The 18,438-nt window shown below is 48.0% G+C and overlaps 1 protein-coding gene across 4 annotated transcripts in view; it reads left to right on the top strand.

Annotated features, from left to right (window-relative positions):
• The window catches only part of LOC119462597 (solute carrier family 41 member 1), a 540,896-nt gene that overhangs the window by 207,405 nt on the left and 315,053 nt on the right, over positions 1-18,438 (top strand). For 3 of the 4 annotated variants that reach the window (XM_049672773.1, XM_049672771.1, XM_049672772.1), the window contains exon 5: positions 11,242-11,386. The exons of the other annotated variant lie outside the window; for it this stretch is intronic. In XM_049672773.1, the coding sequence (XP_049528730.1) occupies positions 11,242-11,386 (145 nt within the window). The remainder of the gene's footprint in view (positions 1-11,241; positions 11,387-18,438) is intronic. 4 annotated transcript variants of the gene reach the window in all.

Raw genomic sequence — 18,438 nt, 5'->3', positions numbered from 1 at the left:
ACGTGCTCTAAGCCTATTTGTTTGATGGCAACAAGAGGCGGGGGCACTATTTAGGTGCATTGTGGTGAAGTAGCCAGCCAGAATCCCTACTTCGCCTATGACGCGATGCCGCTTATTACCTTCCACACTTCCGGATAGACGATGGCCCGCGATGAACTGGATCGTAAGAATTTACTCTCAAAAGATGCACAGCGTCGCGGGACACGATGAAAGAACGTCCATTACGGGGAGCCGTATCACCTAGAAAGCCACTCTTTGCGGCAGCCAGAAGAGAGGCGACAATGGTGGCGACGCCGCCTTCCCACACCAGCTAACGTCGACGTCATGGACTGTGACGAGGTCTGCTCGGGCCCAGTTAATGACGGACTACATTGCATTCTGAATAAGTTAATACTGAACTCAGCAAGCACAAGTAACTTCCACTCAGCCACCGCAGCCCAAATACGAAAACAAAAGACCCATCATGTCACGCTGATGTACCGCTGCTGTGGTTTCGGCGCCAAGTACCCTAAACGGAGCTTTGAACTTCATTTTACCTTCTATATTCAGCCTATTCCCGCGAAATTAGCGAAAGTGTAGTGTTGCAAGAATACTTTAGCCAGTCTCCAAAGTCTCTTTTTGTGTCCCTTTATGCAAGGGCCGGTACTTTGGGGTCGCACCTTCCACAAGGAATAAAGTCTGCTTCGTTCTGAATAAAATGGTTGACAGCAAGTGCGGTGCCAAGACTCTGAGGGAGCTTATAGATTCAGCTGCGATGAGCCAGTTGCCCTGGTCTTGCTATCGCATTTTTAATGCTGTTCATATTCTTTGGGAACATTCCCCAGTTTGCGCTATATCGGTATGTATCTGTGTGTCTATCTACGTATCCCAACTTAAAAGCTAACTTTGGTCACTCCATTGCCAAATGGATCGGACTGCTGTGCCGACGAAGCCGGGCTCAAAACGAACCAGGTGATTAGATACTGGGTTCAATAAACCTCTTTCACGCCAACTTGGCTCACTGCGCTTTAACTGACGACAGTCAATAGGTGTGTGCCGCTCTTTGATATTTGACACCAACTTTGGTCACGGGGTATTCTTTATAGTACAAAGCATATCCTCAATTACGCACTAATCATGAGATTCATTGCTAATAGCATTAAACTCTTCAATCATCTCTAAAGGATAGAGGCACCGCCACTTTTGTTTTCTTTGTTTTCGGCTAACAAAGTTTATAATTGCGCTAGTTGGTCAAGTTTCATTTTTCTTTACGCTAGATGAGGAAACAACTTAAATAAATACGAACGCAAATAAACGAGACTGAACAGTCAAGTGCATGAACATGTTTCCGCTTCAACTGTTCAGTCTCGTTTGTTTGTGTTCGTCCTTATTCAAGTTGTTTTCTCACTCTAGCGTAAGAAAAAAAAACAGTGGATGTTGCCTGCCTGGCGAGCCTGTATCTTTTTCCCTGCCCCACTTCCGATGGCGCGACTCCAATCGCACGTACTTGCCCGAGTGAAGACAGTGGCTAGCCGCGACCTTGGCGTCACTTTCCAGTCCCCTTGAACCGAGCGCCACTACGCAACTTCCCGTTCAGGCGCTGACTCCGATATCGGTCACCCGCCGACGAGAGCCACTTGGGTTCTGTACTGCAGACACGTGCAGCGCCTTTGACGCGCACCGTCTGTCAAGTTGGCTTCATTGTCTGTTCACTCAAGCGGTTGCAAAAAAGTTGGGCCCCTCGATTCTCCTTCCTGCTTGTGTGTGTGTGTCATGACGGCTGTGTTATGTCCTGCTGTGTAGTTAACTCTCGGAGAGCTGGCCACCAGAAACGTAATAACGTAGTGTACTAGTTAGCAAAGACCGGATTATCTATGATGTGCACGATGCGACAAAGGACGGAAAGGCGCTGACTTCCAACAAAATTTTATTTGCATGAATCACACATATATAGAAAGGCTTATATAACGCCAAACCATGATTGACAAAGCAGAAAGAACATCTCTAATCTCTGCGTAGATTAACACAGCGTAGTCACCTTTCTTCGCATTCCAGGCAACCACGTTCGTTTTCCAATAAAGCGGCATAACGTTTGCTGACACATTTGCCTTTAGCCATAGCCGCGGCTTCAATAGTGCTATCGCTCGTGTATCATTGCGCGCAAAATGCCATGGACAAAAGAGGGAACACGTATAACACACACGAAGCGCAAACTATCAACAGATTTATTGCGAGAACACGTGACCTTTTTATACCTTGCCACAGGCAGTACAGTGCATGACACCAAGGACAGAACCACACCGACAGAAAAAATCAACACGCGCGTGACGTGCTATTCAAATACGCAATTTCCTTAGCTGATAGGGTGATAGATGCCATGCTAATACACTTATCTTTTAAAGTTGTGGTGCAGTGGGCCTCAATAATGAGTCGTGTCATCTCATTGTTCGACTTTTCAATGATCATGCACTCTTTGAACATTGGTCTACAGCCGCATTCATCACAATAAAGTGCCAGCCACCCTCCCGTCTTGTTATTTTCGTTGTTAGCATGCTCGCGGAGCCGGTCGTTGAAGCAACGGCCCGTTTGTCCGACATAAAAACGCTTACATGATAAAGGTATCTTATATACTACGCTGACACTGCATTTCACCCATTCGTTTTGGTGATTCTTGCCACATGCTTTCTTTTCTTTCTTGTTCGGGTTAGTAATTTTGCAAATTTTTCCAAGCTTTTTTTTTGTGTGTCGGTGTGGTTCCGTCCTTGGTGTCATGCGCTGTACTGCCTGTGGCAAGGTATAAAAAGGTCACGTCTTCTCGCAATAAATCTGTTGATAGTTTGCGCTTCGTGTGTGTTATACGTGTTCCCTCTTTTGTCCATGTCATTTTGCGCGCAATGATACACGGTCTTATGGAAAACCAACAAGCCCAAGTGAAAACCCTACTGCTATCGCTCGCGTGTTTAGCAGTTCCTAAGGTTTTTCTTTTTCTTTTTTTTTTCAACATCGGAGCGCAGCTACTGGGCTACAATGTCCTTCTCTCCTTTTTTGCCCTGTTAGACTGTGCTCCTGTCATTAAGGACGTCTGTCACGTGTATCTTAGGCCAAAGGAGTGGGGGATGTCGTATACCTATTGCGCACTCAACAAACCTATGCTTAGTGTTACAAGTGAGCGATTCCTTGTTACAAGGCATGTCTTGACACACAACTGAGATAGTTTATGCCTCGATGTAAGATTGCAGGGACACAATCTAAAAGTGCAAAAAGGGAGCGAGGGATTCCTCGCTTTACATTGTAGCCAATCTGGCTGCGCGCCGCTGTTGGGAAAACAGTCGATAATTCCTAAGCATGACCCCAGCATGTATCAAGCTCTCATGCTGGGGTCATCAATTTATCTTGTACGCGTTATACAGACCCTCTGATCTAGCTCCAGATTACTTCAGAAAATTAGAAGATCATATGTCGCAATATTTGAAATCTAAAATCTTAATCATTGGTGATCTTAACCTACCCGGTGCTGACTGGTACGGACTACAGGCCCTTGAAAGTTTCTAACATCATGCTAGCACACAACCTAATGCAAGTTGTTCGTGAGCCAACCCGGGAACAGGGAGCATCGGTTTTAGATTTATTCTTTCTTCCGAGAATTTTTTTCTAATTTTACGGTCTCTGTAGAGCAGGGACTGTCAGACCATCATCTTGTTAGTGTTTCCTTGTCGCTTAACTCTCACAGTAAGCAAACGAAATCATTCTCCTTAGTTAAGGATTATTCACGTGCTGATGACGCAAGCATTTTAGAATACATGGATAGTTGCCTGTTTGATTTCAATGACAATGTGTCCTTTCACCTCGTTCCTCCCATTATCATCCCCCATTGTGACCCTCTTTCTTCCCCTCTTCCCCTTGGCTTACGTAGAGTAGCAGGCCAGATGCTCCGTATTCCGGCCGACGTCTCTACTTTTTCACATCGATAAACTTCAATGACAATGATGTCGATGTTCTTTGGTGTCAATTTAGAGATATGTGCCTTCGTTGTTTAGATACATTTGTGCCGAATAAACGAAAAAGAATTCATAAGCAGACGTCCTGGATGACGCGTAACCTCATTCAACTGAAACGCAAGCTTAAGCGATTAAAAAGGCGACATACGCAGTCACCTTCAGTGATTGCACTGCGCGAGCAGGTAGCGCATGCTCTACGAGCATCTAAAGATAATTATTTTCAAACGTTATTGCCAAACTTCATAAAACATGACCAGGGGCGGATCCAGGTTTTTTCTGAGGGGGGGGTCAGCTTTTGTCGGTGATGATGATGATGATGATGATGATGATGATGATGATAGTAGCTTCTCATTTACCGAAATTCACCGTTTCTGCTCACGATAAACCCGCGTTTCATACGGCTAGAACAACACCTGTAGCCCGCCGTGGTGGCTCAGTCAGCTCAGGCGTTGCGCAGCTGAGCACGAGATCGTGGGATCGAATCGCGGCCGCGGCGGCCGCATTTCGATAGAGGCAAAATGCAAAAACGCCCGTGTGCTTGCGTTGTAGGGCACGTTATAGAACCCCAGGTGGTCAAAATTAATTCGGATCCTTCCATTACGGCGTGCCTCATATTCAGAACTGGTTTTGGCACGTAAAACCCCAGAAAGATGAAGAAGCCCTATAGCGAAGCCAGGTATCGGTTTCTCCGAGCTTATAGGAAAATGACATTACCCAATACAGCCATGCGCTTGGCGCCTGTGCCTGATAATACAGGGTGTTCAAAACTAAGCTTGATGCTTTTCTTAAAATTAGGCACTGGGAGGCACGCGAAGACCACCTGTGCAAATAAGTTATGTGGCCAGGGGGGCACAAAGTGAGATAATTATCGCTGTGAGCAGCCCAATTAACTAAAATTGAACAAGAATTTTTGACGACTGCAGTAAGTGGTTATGTTTGTATTGAAAACTTAGAGGCAGTCGTGTATCAGTATCAGTCGAGAGAATTATTCTAGCCGTGTTCGTGCTCCGAGATATCCCACTCCAAATTTCAATTGTACTGCGCAGAGTTATCGAGTTGACGCGAGAGCGGTTTATGCTTTGCATTGCTGTGGAAGGGAGGCATTTTGAACATTTTTAGGGCATTGACATCTTGATGGGTGAATTGTTGTCATGAAATTTGTGCATGACAACACCAAATTTAAAGCGGCAGTATGAAATATTCGTTAGCATAGCTAAAAAGGTTTCTGCTGTTGATGGTACCGTTGTTGCTTTTGATTTCAATAAAACTTACAATACTTAGAAATCAGCAGTCACTTTATTTGCGTAGCCCAAGCAAGGACCATGCCCGGTCGTCTAGTCACCATTACGCACGCGCACTGCCCTCCGGCTTCTCTGCGCGCGCCATTATCTCGGCATGGCAGCTGCCGCCATTTTTACAGGCTGCGCGGTCGCGTGTTACGACAGCGGTTACGGGTTCTTCGATTTTTTTTTTCGCCAGCCGTGAGGGGAAGGGGGACAGTTATTATCTTGCCAATGCCTCCGCCGCGTTGTCAGACTAAGCGCCGTACCCAACAGCCGCGGCACATCAGGGAGGAGCTTTGCGCCGATCCTCACTCTCTTGCATGCGTAATCATGCAAACGACAATTACAATTTGTAGTTGGATATCTCGGAGCATAGACACGCTATACTCGCGGACAACTTTCTGTGGCAGTGAAGGGCAAGCTACGGGCGCGTGGATGCTGCACATGTGTTACCGCGCCAAGTAGTCCGGCAGCGTTTGACAGTGCTTTTGGTTGCTCGGAACAGACGCTGAATCGACGCAACTTCCACGTGCGACGATTTCGCGTTTGCCCAGACGCGGAAGGGAACAGCCGCAAAATGAGTAAACTTTTACACTCAGTGGTGTGTTCTGTCTTATTTAACTGTTGCTAATAAGCTGTTTATGTTTACTCTTCGCCAACATAAACCAACGTGGATTAAAACGCGGGACTCTTTTCAGAAGCACCCTCACTTGTGAGCGCTTTGCCTCCGTAGCTTTCCCTTCATTGCCACAGAAAGTTGTCCGCGAGTAAAGAAGGATTCTTCGAAGTGAAACTGTGTAGAAACACGACTGCCTCTAACTTTTGAATACAAACATACACACTTACTGCAGTCAATAAAAAGTTAATTATTCAATTTTAGTCAATTCGGCTGCTGACTAGCGATAATTATCATCTCACTTTGTGTCCCCCTGGCCACATAACTTATTTGCGCAGGTGGTTTTCACGTGCCTCCCAGTGCCTCATTTTAAGAAAACCATAAAGCTTAATTTTGAACACCCGGTATATCTAGCCTGTATTGTTTCTTAAAATAAAATTTGGGATCATCTGTCGCAGTTTCGTTATAAACGTGTAAGCACGGGTCCATCTTCGGAGTTCTGTTGGGACACCTTGTTTTCCTTAAGGAGATTCTTGGCGTTCGGCTGAGACACCTTCGTTTGCTTTGGAGCTCCAACGCGGCAACCACTACGCTGGTTGTTTACGATATGCGAATCACCGCGTATGAAGGCTCACGACGCCACCTACAAGAAGAACGATGTGGTGTAGTAGCCGAGAGGGCGAGCCAGCGTCTTCATGTTTTGTTTCCCACGCGACGTCATCCTTTTACACAAGGCGCGCATCTGCTACCGTTTCTCTAATCACGCGACGCCATCCTATGCCCGCGCGCTGGCGTTGGCCGCTGACGTCACGCTCCCCCATTTCGCAGGCGCTGCTCGAGGTTTCGCCCCGCTCCGCGAGCACGGCCACTCAGATAAACGGATCCGGCAGCTTTGAGCCTCCTATGCTTAATGTACGACAACTGCGAAATTACAATGAAAAACTTGTAGCATACGAACGGTACTGTGCTCGTACTGGATATTGTCAACGTGTAACTGTGATCACAATTGGTGCTACAGTTAAAAAAAAGTCGCCTATGCGTAGTCCTTAGTTTAGCTGTTAGTTGTTATTGTTTATATATGAACACTTCAGCGAGAGATCTCTTTCATTAAGCAGGTTGGTCGCGGAACCGATGACAGCCAATGAGGCAACCGATGACACCCCGAGGGGGAACTAAGTTGATCAGGCGCGAAGGCGCTCGCGCAGACATCGGCATGCTTGGCAAAAGGGACGTCCCCTCGTTCATTCGACGCCACCGACGGTACGAGTAAGGCACGGCCGGCGCCAGGAGGTCCAAGGTGTGCATGAGAAAAAATAACTACGGCAACCTCGCGACACCACACCCCTACGGAATACAACTAAGCTTGTGAGCGAGCTAGCTTTACTTCTACGTGGCTGTTACCACTGGTACTCGCGAAAAATAATTTTGAAAAATGCTGGTGGCCATATTTTTTGCGACAGGGCCATCCCCTTGTCAGCGAGGGGGCGATGCAGAAATCTGAGGGGGGGGTCAGGACATCCGGACATCCCCCCTGGATCCGCGCCTGAACATGACCCAACAAAGTTCTGGACTTTCATAAGTGAGCAAAAGAAACCTGTCACACAGCTTAAGTTGGATGATCAGATGATTTCAGACTCAAGAAAAATTGCGCAACATTTTAACACATATTTTCATAGTGCGTTCTCACAAGCTATCATGTGCCAATCCAAGACTTCTGCTTCAACATATGACGTATCATTTATTTCCTATCGAGGTGTATTATCGCTTTTGTTAAATCTGAATTTCAAAAGGTCGTCAGGTTGTGATAATATTCCTAACACTTTTCTCAAGCGATATGCTGAAACTGTCGCGAAATTTCTTGTTATAATATTCAGTAAGTCGCTGGCAAATGGTAAATTACCGGATGACTGGAAGACAGCCCGTATCGTTCCTGTATTTAAGAAAGGAGACCGTCTTCTGGTACAAAATTATCGTCCTATTTCCATAATATCCTCCTGTTGTAAATTAATTGAACATATTATCGCTAAACAAATTAATCAGTTTCTCGAGAAAAACTCAACTTTAACGCCTCACCAACATGGTTTCAGAAAAGGATGCTCAACAGTAAGCCAGCTAATTACGGTGATTCACTCACTAGCCTCTGCTCTTGACACAAACGGACAAGTAGACTGTGATGAGCAGGTTCTTTTGTGTTAATGTTTTCTGGCGGTTCTCTGAGGCGAAGCCTCCCAGAACCCAATCGAGGACAAAGCCGTTGGTTGGGAAACACACAAACTTTTAATAAAACTAAAAGGAAAAGAAAACCATAAACCAAACACACAATGATAACATGAAAACACGTAGCTGGAACGCTAATGATATGAGGCAAGTTCGGGCAGGCTGCGGGTGTGCGTATGCACTACAGTCTCGACGCGGCGAAGCGGAGACGAGACGACGAGAGAAGCGTTGTTGATCTAACCAAAAGACGTTGTGTCGGAACGTCGTACAGGCTGCCAGAGCGTGGCAGCTCTGGCTCGGTGGGAGAAGACAGGCGGCTCGGCAGCACGAGCCGACGGTGGTGGCGTTCTGGTCGGGCAGCTGATCGTGGTACTCGGGCTCGTAGCCCGACAGCTCAGGTTCTGCCCACGGACGCAGACGCTCACCGGCCTCGGGCAGCAGCAGTTGATTATCGGGCAGGGTGGCGACGCCCGGGAAGGCAGGCGGCTTGGCAGCAGGGGTTGACGGCGGCGGCGTTCTGGCCGGGCAGCTGGTCGTAGAGCTCGGGTCCGTAGCCCGACAGCTCTCGTTCTGCCCACGGGCGCAGACGCTTGGCGGCCTCGGTCAGCGGTTGACGATCAGGAAGAGTGGCGACTCCCAGGAACGGGTTGGCAGGAGGCCTCGGCCGGGTGAAGTCCTGGTGGCTCGGGTCCGGAACCCGACGGCCGTCTTCAACTCCCGATCCGGTGGCCGACCTTCTCCTGGTGCCGCTTCTGGGACTCCTCCCCCTACTGCCAGCGCGGCTCCTTTTTCTGCTGCTCTGGTCGATTCGTCGATTTCTCATTGGCTGCTCGAGGCCCCGTGTTCTTTTGCGATTGGATTGGCTTTTTTTCTTTTGATTTCTTTTCTTGCGCCGCGTGTTCACGCGCCGGACGGTCTTCGGCGTCGTCGTTTTCGGCGCGGCGCGGTAGAGCGGCGCGCGCTCTCCTTGTCGTCTGCTTCTTGTTTGAAATGCAACGCACCTTGTCGCACACCACAAATATCACCGTCGCGCATCACCGCACCGTGTCGCGCACCACAAAAGTCACCGCATTGTGTCGCGCACTACTCATCACATAGACATGATTCTTCTAGATTTTAGCAAAGCATTCTACCGTGTACCTCATGATTTACTCGTAACAAAATTAAGAAATACAATGCTTCCACCGATCTTTATACATTGGATTACCGATTATTTGAGAAATCGTAAACAGTATGTTGTGATCGATGGGCAACAGTCGGACTGTCTACCGGTGACATCGGGAGTACCGCAAGGTAGTGTACTCGGACCGTTACTTTTCCTTTTGTACATTAATGATCTTGTAAATGCAGTTGACTCCAGCATTAACATCAGGCTATTTGCTGACGATTGTGTTTTGTTCAGAGATATAACTTCCCATAACGATCAACTTCAACTTAACAACAACTAAAAAAACATTTCAGATTGGTGCAACATGTGGGGAATGCTCCTGAATACGGAAAAAAAGTGTCGTCTTACGAATTACACGCAGAAAGAACCCACTAAAGCACACTTATAAACTAGGTTCGTCAGTCCTAGAAGAGGTTACTAACTACAAATACTTGGGAGTCACCATTACTAACAATTTGCCATGGAACATTCATATTGACAACGTATGTGCATCAGCCTTGCGTAAACTATGTCTACTCCGACACAAATTAAGAAACGCCCCGGCTAGTGTAAAACTTTTGTGCTACATATCCTTTATTCGGCCCATACTTGAGTATGCATGTGTCGTCTGGGATCCCTATACTGAAGTAAACATTAACAAACTCGAAAGAATACAAAGAAAAGCAGTTCGATTTATTTTTTTTTTTCAAATTTTCGCAGTTTGATTCTCCCACGGAACTTATGCTAACAAATAATATACAGTTACTAGCGTTACGAAGAAAAAAATTGCGCCTTGACTTTCTTGCGGCACTTATTAGCAATAAATTAATTATTGAGCCATCAATATATATTAAACCTTTAACAACTATACACACCCGGCACCACCAACCCCACACTTTAAATCCATATTTTGCACGAACTGAGGTGTTCAAATATTCCTTTTTTCCACGAACTATTAATGACTGGAACTTGATGGCGTCCCCAATTGTACCTACTACTGATTGACATGTGCTCTTTTTCTTTTGTTTATTCAAATGCTTTTTACACACCGTGCTTGGACCTGTGCAAGGTCTGCAGTATTGTATAAATAAATAAATAAATAAATAAATAAATAAATAAATAAATAAATAAATAAATAAATAAATAAATAAATCAATCAATCTACGTAGCCTCAGTCCAGTGAATAGAGCTTGTGTGAGTCTGAGTGTGTTCAATTAAGTCTGAATCACATGTGGACAGATTGTTCTTGAATTGATGAGATTGATGCGAGGCTTGATGTTTTACATTTTGACAGTATCTCTGTCTTCTTGTATTCGTGTCAACCTGACTCCACATGGTACCGAGTGTGTCTGTGTATCGGCAATAATCTCAGCTGATTAGGAGTACGTTAGTCCGAGTGAGTTCGACCAGGTCTGGTTGCTGGTGAGTTCCAGAGAGCCAGGCTGGCGCTTATATTTGTGAGCTTACAGCAAAGTAAGCCATGTTGAGCATATTATTGGTGAGTCTGAGCTTGGGTGAACCTAAGGTAAAGGTTTAGAATAATCGGAGAAACCGAGGGGCACGATTTTTGTTACTAACAACCATGTGAATGTGACAGGGAGTGACGCTTGAAAAAAATGTGTGATAAATAAACGTTGCTTCATAATTTAAATATCGAAACAATAAGGAAAAGTTACATTAAAATACATCTTGTCGCTGGTGGTATCCGTAACTTCCGCGTGACAGGTGCGATGCTCCACCAATAGGGCTTCGGTGACGGCTGTCCAGCTCCTGTCCACTTTCATAGGTATCTTTGTGAGTGTCTCCACCGTTTCTACATTTCAGTTTAGCAATCAAAAGCGTTTCTAAGTTTTGTTGTCTACTGGCTAAGGCTGAGTTGTGTCTGTATTTCCGTCCTGTGCCGTGCCACGCATTTTGCGCGCTACAAGTTACAACGCTGGCACGCCAGAGTTGGTTGTTGTCATCCTATGGTAATGTAGTGCACCCGTGTGTCTTTCGCAGCACGGCCCTGGATAGCCAGCGTGTTCGGCGCGGCCCTGGTGGTCGTGTGCCCCGCATGGGTGTACCTGGCGCGCGGCCACCCGACCTCGAGGAAGGTGCTGGCCGTTGGCTGGTGGCCCATCATCGTCGCCATGATCATCTCCAGGTGCTTCGTCTGTCTTTGCCCCCTCTCGCTATCTCACATCACAAATATTGCAGACAAGTCACTGACGCGAGTAAACAAACTGCAGTCCATGGCATTATCTTCTGCGGCTGAAGGTAATAGAAACGAGAGCGCCACCCAAGCGTGTCGCATGCACCACAGTCGCACGCACCGTAGCCTCGACAGCGTTCTGGACATGCGCCACGTGATCGCGGTGCAATGCAAATGACAAGCTTGCCCCACTGACATAGCCTGATTGATGACATCAAGGGCTGATTGAGTTCCGCCTTCCATTTCTTTCTAAACTTCAGTGAGTGCGGAGTTTTATACCAATCAGCATTCGTCTTTTGTGCCTTATGGAAGCTATGGTTGCCTTTGACATACTATAGAGCAGGTCCCGTAGTCCGAAGGCCCTACCGGGAGCATCTGTACATACGTAAAGAAAATGTCAAACATGAAGTAAATAAAAAATTGCTGCGGCTTAGCTCAGTTAATTATTATACTGAGGTATACACTCATCGTTAAGCCAGGTATGACGGCTGTGCCTAGGTTGGTGGCTAGGCATGACGCATCGTTAGCCACACGTGAACAGACATTATTAGTCGTTTTACTAGCGTGACATTTATTGTTACGTCACGTTGTTTGGCTGGTGGCTACGAATACTGACCGGTGGTCAGTAAAGTAGAAGGCTGCCGTCTCTACTTTGGACACATGCAAGGTCGCGACGCCTCTGGAAGACCAGATCAATGGTGGTTCTCCACTGGGTTGTAGGAACGTCCGGATCAGATGCTAGGGTTCATGTCAAACTTTTGCTTCATGTCTCTGAAGCCATGTTCCTTTCTATTGAAGTCCCCGAGCGTTAGGCAGAGCTCTTGGTCCGTTCCACGGACAGGCATACATGTTGCAACTACGCCTAGTGTCTGTTCAGCAGTTACCCCCGGAGCCACATAAACGCCTTGAATGACGATGCCGCAAGTAATCAGCCTCGCACAGCATGCCTCGTCGTCGGGCACTTGGATGGAAGGCAAGTGGGAAACCGCAGCAAGACCAACATATATGCAAACCCCGGCATTCTTGTTACTGTCGAGTCTGCTGGCATCGCAAACGAAGCTGTAGCCAGGTAAAGGCATCTGTTGTACTCCGGAGACCAAGCCCGTCTCTGTAAAGACTGGCACATGAGCCTGGGTAAGCAGTTGGTCAGCACAGACATCGGCTATGTGCAGCGATCTAACGTTGAGCAAGGCAACGGTGCAGGCGTTTTGGGGGTCTGATAGCAGCGCTTCACAACGTGCGTAAGCCAGGTGAAGTTTTTTGCTGTGAGAGGCGCTCAAACTATGTGGCTAGAGGTTTGTCTACATTGCGCATGCAATGGTGGAAGCTGTGATATTGCCCCCCATTGGTCAGGTACAAGCCTTGTAGACTGCTCACCCGGCTGAGCGCTACGTACACAAGCTTTTGGGCATGCGCCTATTCATATACTATGGTATCGAAGGTTGCCTTGTCATTGGGCTGGTACCAAAGGAAACTGCGTTCTCCGAACCAGCACGTACCTGAGGTAGTTCTTCAGAGCAAACATGATCTGGGGATGGATGGGCACCCAGTTAGCGCAGCGTCGCACTCCGAGTCGGCAACTAACCTTCGCTTTGACGGTGACTCCCACGTTGGGCGGGCACATGAGCCAGGCCCTCTTTAAAGTTACGTCCACATCGTGTTCAATTTCCATTAGCGTACCGACCATTCCATTAACGTGTCCGTCGGTTACGTCAGTGTTCTTAACATGTACGGCTTATGTAAGCAGAATGTTACGGTGGATGGTAAATTTCCGCTCTCCACGTGACCAAGCTCCTGCATCTTCCAAGTGCTTGGCGCTCTTCCTGCCTACCTCTGTGGCCGATGACCACGTTTTTGGCCGGACTGATGACTCGTTCCACGCTCGCCTCGGCGATTTGAGAGTTGTATGCATGGACGTCTTTATTACTATAGTAAAGACGCAGGACATTTTATAGCCGCCTCTTCGCGCGTCACGAAGTGTGAGCAAAGCACGGTCAATTCCTCAGCGTTCATCTCGGGGCCGTCCCCGATTTTAGTCAGCAGCGCAGAGAAGGCGTCGCTCTGCCTAACCATCTCGGTCAGACGGAAGTAAGACAAATGGTGTCGCGGGAGCACATCTGTGTTGTGAACACTACCGCCGCTACGCGGCCGTTTGTAAACCTCACTGGCACGTACCGGAGGGAGCTGTCCCCGCACATGATTACGTCGAATCCTCCAAAGGGTTCCGTCATTAGCGAGGGCCTGATTCCTCGGACGCGACGATCCGCTTGCCCGAGCAAATCTGAAAACATCGCGCTCACCTCATCCACAATAACGCATCGCACGTCTCTGAACATGACGCGGAGCGTGTTCAAGTCGCTGGCCGACAGGTCCTTTTCCTCGCGTCTATTGGTCATGACAATTTGGAAGGCTGAGTGGACCGTCGCGCCGTTGAGCGCAACCGCGGCCTTGCCCGTCGTTGTGCACGCAATGTATACGCGTTAACTGCGCTGTTGTCCTTGCCGTCGCCGTAGTTGATCGTTCGGTTTCGGCAGTAGCGGTTATACACATCCATTACAAGTCGCAACGTAAAGGTCTTGCCGCAGCCGGCCGGCCCTGTGAAAATTTGCAAAGGTTTAGCGTGGGGGTCAGTCACCCGGTGTATGACTTCGCAAACCAGGATGCCCTGCCTCTGGTTTACCATGCGAATTCGCACGTAGATATGTCCGGAGGCATGACATCATCTCTCCGCCGTACAGCGGGGCAAGTTGCTGCCACCACGGCCAACTTTACTGCCTATAGGAGGTTGCTGTTGTCGTTTTCGTCGACCAGAGTTGCAACCACCACCCGCCGTTCCGCCTTGTTCTTCCCCTTCTACCTCTTCCAACCCAACGGTCCCTTCTGCTTCTCTCTGCTGCTGCTAGCTACGGCGCACGGCCTCGCAGGCAGACAGTAGTTCGGCAACGGTTACGCCGGCAGAGTAGCGTTGTTTGCGTTGCATGATGCACTTCTTGTTCAAACATTCTTTCGAAGGCATTCCATTCTAAGATGTCGGTTTCTCGGTGGAACGGCAGGAAGAGCATCACGTATTCCCGCTTTTAGTTGCTGATGTCGTTACAGAGCAGTGTTGCCAGGTTCGACGAGGCGGCGTAGCCAAAAGCTAGAGAATTTGTAGCCCAAATGTAGCCAAACAAAAAAGAAAGTGCAAAAAATTTCGTAGCCATTTGGCTACGAAAAAATGGCACAGTAAAATGGCTATATTTATAGCCATTTTTACTTCCAGTTTTATTTGTGTGTACATTTTCACAATCGACTACAGCAATCCTTTTTTGTACAAACCGTCGTAACAAAATGTCCGTGTCGCCGTGGCGGTCGGCCCTTGACATCAACAACAGCGACATCATGCTTGCACAGAACCATGGAGGACGGAAAAATATAGGAGGGAGCAATTCGTGTAGCCAGCAGTGGTGGCCCAACACGTGACCTCTTGCGTCGAGATCACGGAGAATCGAGATTTGCCGAGACGTTTGGTTACCAGTGGTTTTTATTCGGTGCGCGCTCGGCTGGCAGCTGCTCACATGCAGGCAGGGAAAAGATTTTTCCTTGTTCTGCTTTTTTTCCTTGGTTTTGTTTTTGTTTATTTCAAGCGTTTCAAATGGTTTCGAATGGGTATTCAAAAATCAACCGGGAGTACTAAAACCTACCGCGCGCTCTGACGTGTCATCCGTGTTCTAACGTTTTCATTGCGTGTTGGGCCACCACAGTCGGCGTCAATCGCGTTGCTGTAGGCTGCCTCCTATATTTTCTTTCTCCATGCACAGAACCCTTCTTAGTTGGACCCGGAAGCTCTCTCCAGGGCGAAATCAGTGCTTTTATTTTATGACAGATAGTACTAAGTTATATTTTTAGTTATTTACAGTAATATTAACTACGAACTCTGCTTTTTAGCTGTCGTGAACGCAAAATAATGTTTAGCGTCATCGATCACTCACCCAATCTCTGCCTAGGCGTAGAAGTTCAGCTGACCAGCGATCTGCGACGTGCTCACGGCTTTTTTTATGAGCTAAAACAAGTCTTTGGCTCTATGATATCTCGTGTTATTTGTCTCATCGTCCTACGCTTTTTTTTTCGTTTTTTACAGCGTAAGCTGTTATGGGCTCATTCCAATAGCCGATTCGGGTCGCGATGATGCCGCCGCCGCCCCGTAACCGCCATCGCCGGAAACGCAAAAAAAAACTGCCCGCTCTCCGCCGGGATCGAGCCCAGGCCCGCTGCGTGAGAGTCGGATACTTTACCACTGAGTCACGCAAGCGCTTGCTTTCAGGCCGCTGAAATATTCCCTTTAGACGCCCAGGCGCGCAGGCGCAGACGACCCGAGCCTCCGCCAGTATGGTGGCGCTATCTAGTTAACGTACCTGCAACCGCCGCGTGCGACGATATGCGATTCAGACGAGGAGCGCAATCAACGCTATACCGATGTTAGATGTGCGCCATGTATTCTGGGTACCTCTTCGGTACACGTTATGGCGTCTCCTCGCAAGGTACGAACCGCTGCTGAATCGAATCGCAGAGCTACGTGCCCGGCTAAAACCAGGCATCATCGGGCTCAGCAGACTGCTGTGCAGAGAGCATTGCAAGCCGCAGCTCGCGGGCGACACCGACGCCGGGCGGACAGTTCAGATTGTTTTCGTCAAAATCGAGGCGAAGACACTTTGCCGCGAAGACTTGTTGTGCGTGGTGCCGAAATTGGAGCTACTCCTGCGCCGCTCAACCAGCTTACGCTGTGACTGTGCTGCGTGTGCCACGCAGGCCTGTGACTTTTTTTTTCAATTAGCTTGGCCCGGGTTAGCCGCCATCTTAGGTCTCTAGCACGGCAAGAACATGCGTTAAAATAAAGTGTCAGACAACAGATGCCACTCACTGTCTGAAGCGGTATATATAAGCGAAGCTTTAAAAGATTACTGCGCAAAACGGCACACCAGTGTAAGAAGCGCGCAGTCGTTTTCGGCGACGAGCACGTCCCGACCGTAACTCGCTCGAAATGGTAACAGTGCTCGACGAAAAAACACGCTCGATGGCGCACAAGGAGCAAAGGTAAACAACAACTTGATAACTGTGGTTATGCTGTGAAAACCGATTACTGTCAAAAAGTAAATCATGTTAATGTGCGAATACATTTTTAGAATAGGGGCCCCCAAAATTTGTGGCCCCAAAGAGCTTTGCGGGTGTTAGTTGGGGCATGCAGGAGTGAAGAGCTTTAGAATAGGCGTTTTGCGTTTGCGGATAGCGTGTTGCCCTTGCAGCGTCACTACGGCGTCAGAGAAAAGCAGTTATGAATATTAAAAGAAAATATACCATTTTATGATAAGAAGAGTAATTTAGATTTTCGTCTTTTGGCGTTTAATTACAATTTATAATTTATTCTATTAGCAGCAAGCAACTTGTTGCGCTTAGTTTTGGGTAACCAACTTTACGTACCAGCCAAGCCAATCCGGATTGTATTAGGCCTACGAGCCGTGAAATCGACAATTGAATTTGGAATCAGCGGAGTCTAATGAATCAATCTTCATTACACAAGCGATAACTGCAATCACTTCTCCTATAGCTTACGAACTTCACGCGTTACCACGAATCGAGCCCAGTTTGGTGCTAGGTTAGAGCCGCCACTTCGATGGGCGCCGCCATGTTCGTTGACGAAAGCTTTTGGGGCAGCATTTGGGGCTCCCGCTAAATCGACGAAATAGCGTGCCCGACGCAAAACCCAAACACAGTTTGCGTCTTGGGCATGCGCAGTGGCGTCAACAATATTTCTTTGGGGTCCTAAAACGTTTGAGGCCCTTATTCTAAAACTCTCTAATAATTGCTGGGGTTCTACGTGCCAAAAACACGATATGATTGGGAGGCATGACGCAATGGGGGACTCCGGATTAATTTTGGCCACCTCGGGTTCTTTAACGTACACCTAAGTACAGGGGTGTTCCTGCATTTCGCCTTGATCGAAATGCGGCCGCCGTGGCCGGGAATCAAACCCGCATCATCGAGCCAGCAGCACGACGCCTCACAAGCTAAGCTAACACGGTGGGTGAAGTTCATGTGACGTGGTGCACTGATGTAATTGTGGCAAACAAGTTTTGATATTAGCAGAATGAGTATCTGCATCCGTGACGTTACGGGCAAACCATCTAGAAGTAAGCGCATCAGAACCCACCTTTGGCTTGGGGTCTTGCTCCCATTTTTTTGTCATGCGTTCTCGCATGCTTGGTCCACTTCCCCATGTTTGGATTCTACTCTCCGAGGATGATCAAATCTCACGTCCCATCTATAGAAATGAATCTCGCATGTAAGCACGAACAAAAATTCATCTAGCAGGAGAAGGAAAATGGCAGTAAAGCTTCGCGCGAGAAACGTGGAGTAGGTCGAAAGCTGTGCCCGGCGCGATACTTCACCCAGAAGACATGGCCAAGAACACACTGGAGCTTATCATCCATCCGCGCTTCCCTTCTTTCATGTCGGCGCCACGATCGCCCGACGGCCCCGACCCTATGTTATGTAGCATGGCTGAGTCAATCTGACGTCAACAGCCATTTTGTTAAAATCACGTGACCTGTTACGTCACAATTCTTTCCTATATGTACTTCGTTCCAACCGCAATAAACGTTGTTCGTCACCCGACTGCCGGCCCGCTTACATGTTATTGCTCTCCCTTCCTGAGCATAGCCATGTTAGTAGAGTGTACTGTGAAAAACCCACTTTCCCAGGTTCATCCCGATGCCCGGGGATCGGGTGCTTAACGGTCAAGCGGGGTGTAAGTTTAAGCTCATCAAAGATCAAAGCCAGGCGCAGAGAGGGAAGGGAAGGGGAAGGGGTGATTTCGCGCACGCACACACGCACAGACACGCGGCCAGCTCAGCCAGCTAAAACATAGCCTTCGAGATTTGCTTCTACCCGATCATAGCCACCTCTGGAGCGTGGATTAGGGCACCACTCATAGCCCAAACAAAGCCAAGTCGCAGATTTTCAGTAGC

The sequence above is a fragment of the Dermacentor silvarum genome, chromosome 8 (genome assembly GCF_013339745.2).
Source record: "Dermacentor silvarum isolate Dsil-2018 chromosome 8, BIME_Dsil_1.4, whole genome shotgun sequence".
NCBI classification, from domain to species: domain Eukaryota; kingdom Metazoa; phylum Arthropoda; class Arachnida; order Ixodida; family Ixodidae; genus Dermacentor; species Dermacentor silvarum.
The sequence above is the reverse complement of the archived record's forward strand: the minus strand, read 5'-3'. Positions and strand labels throughout refer to the sequence as shown.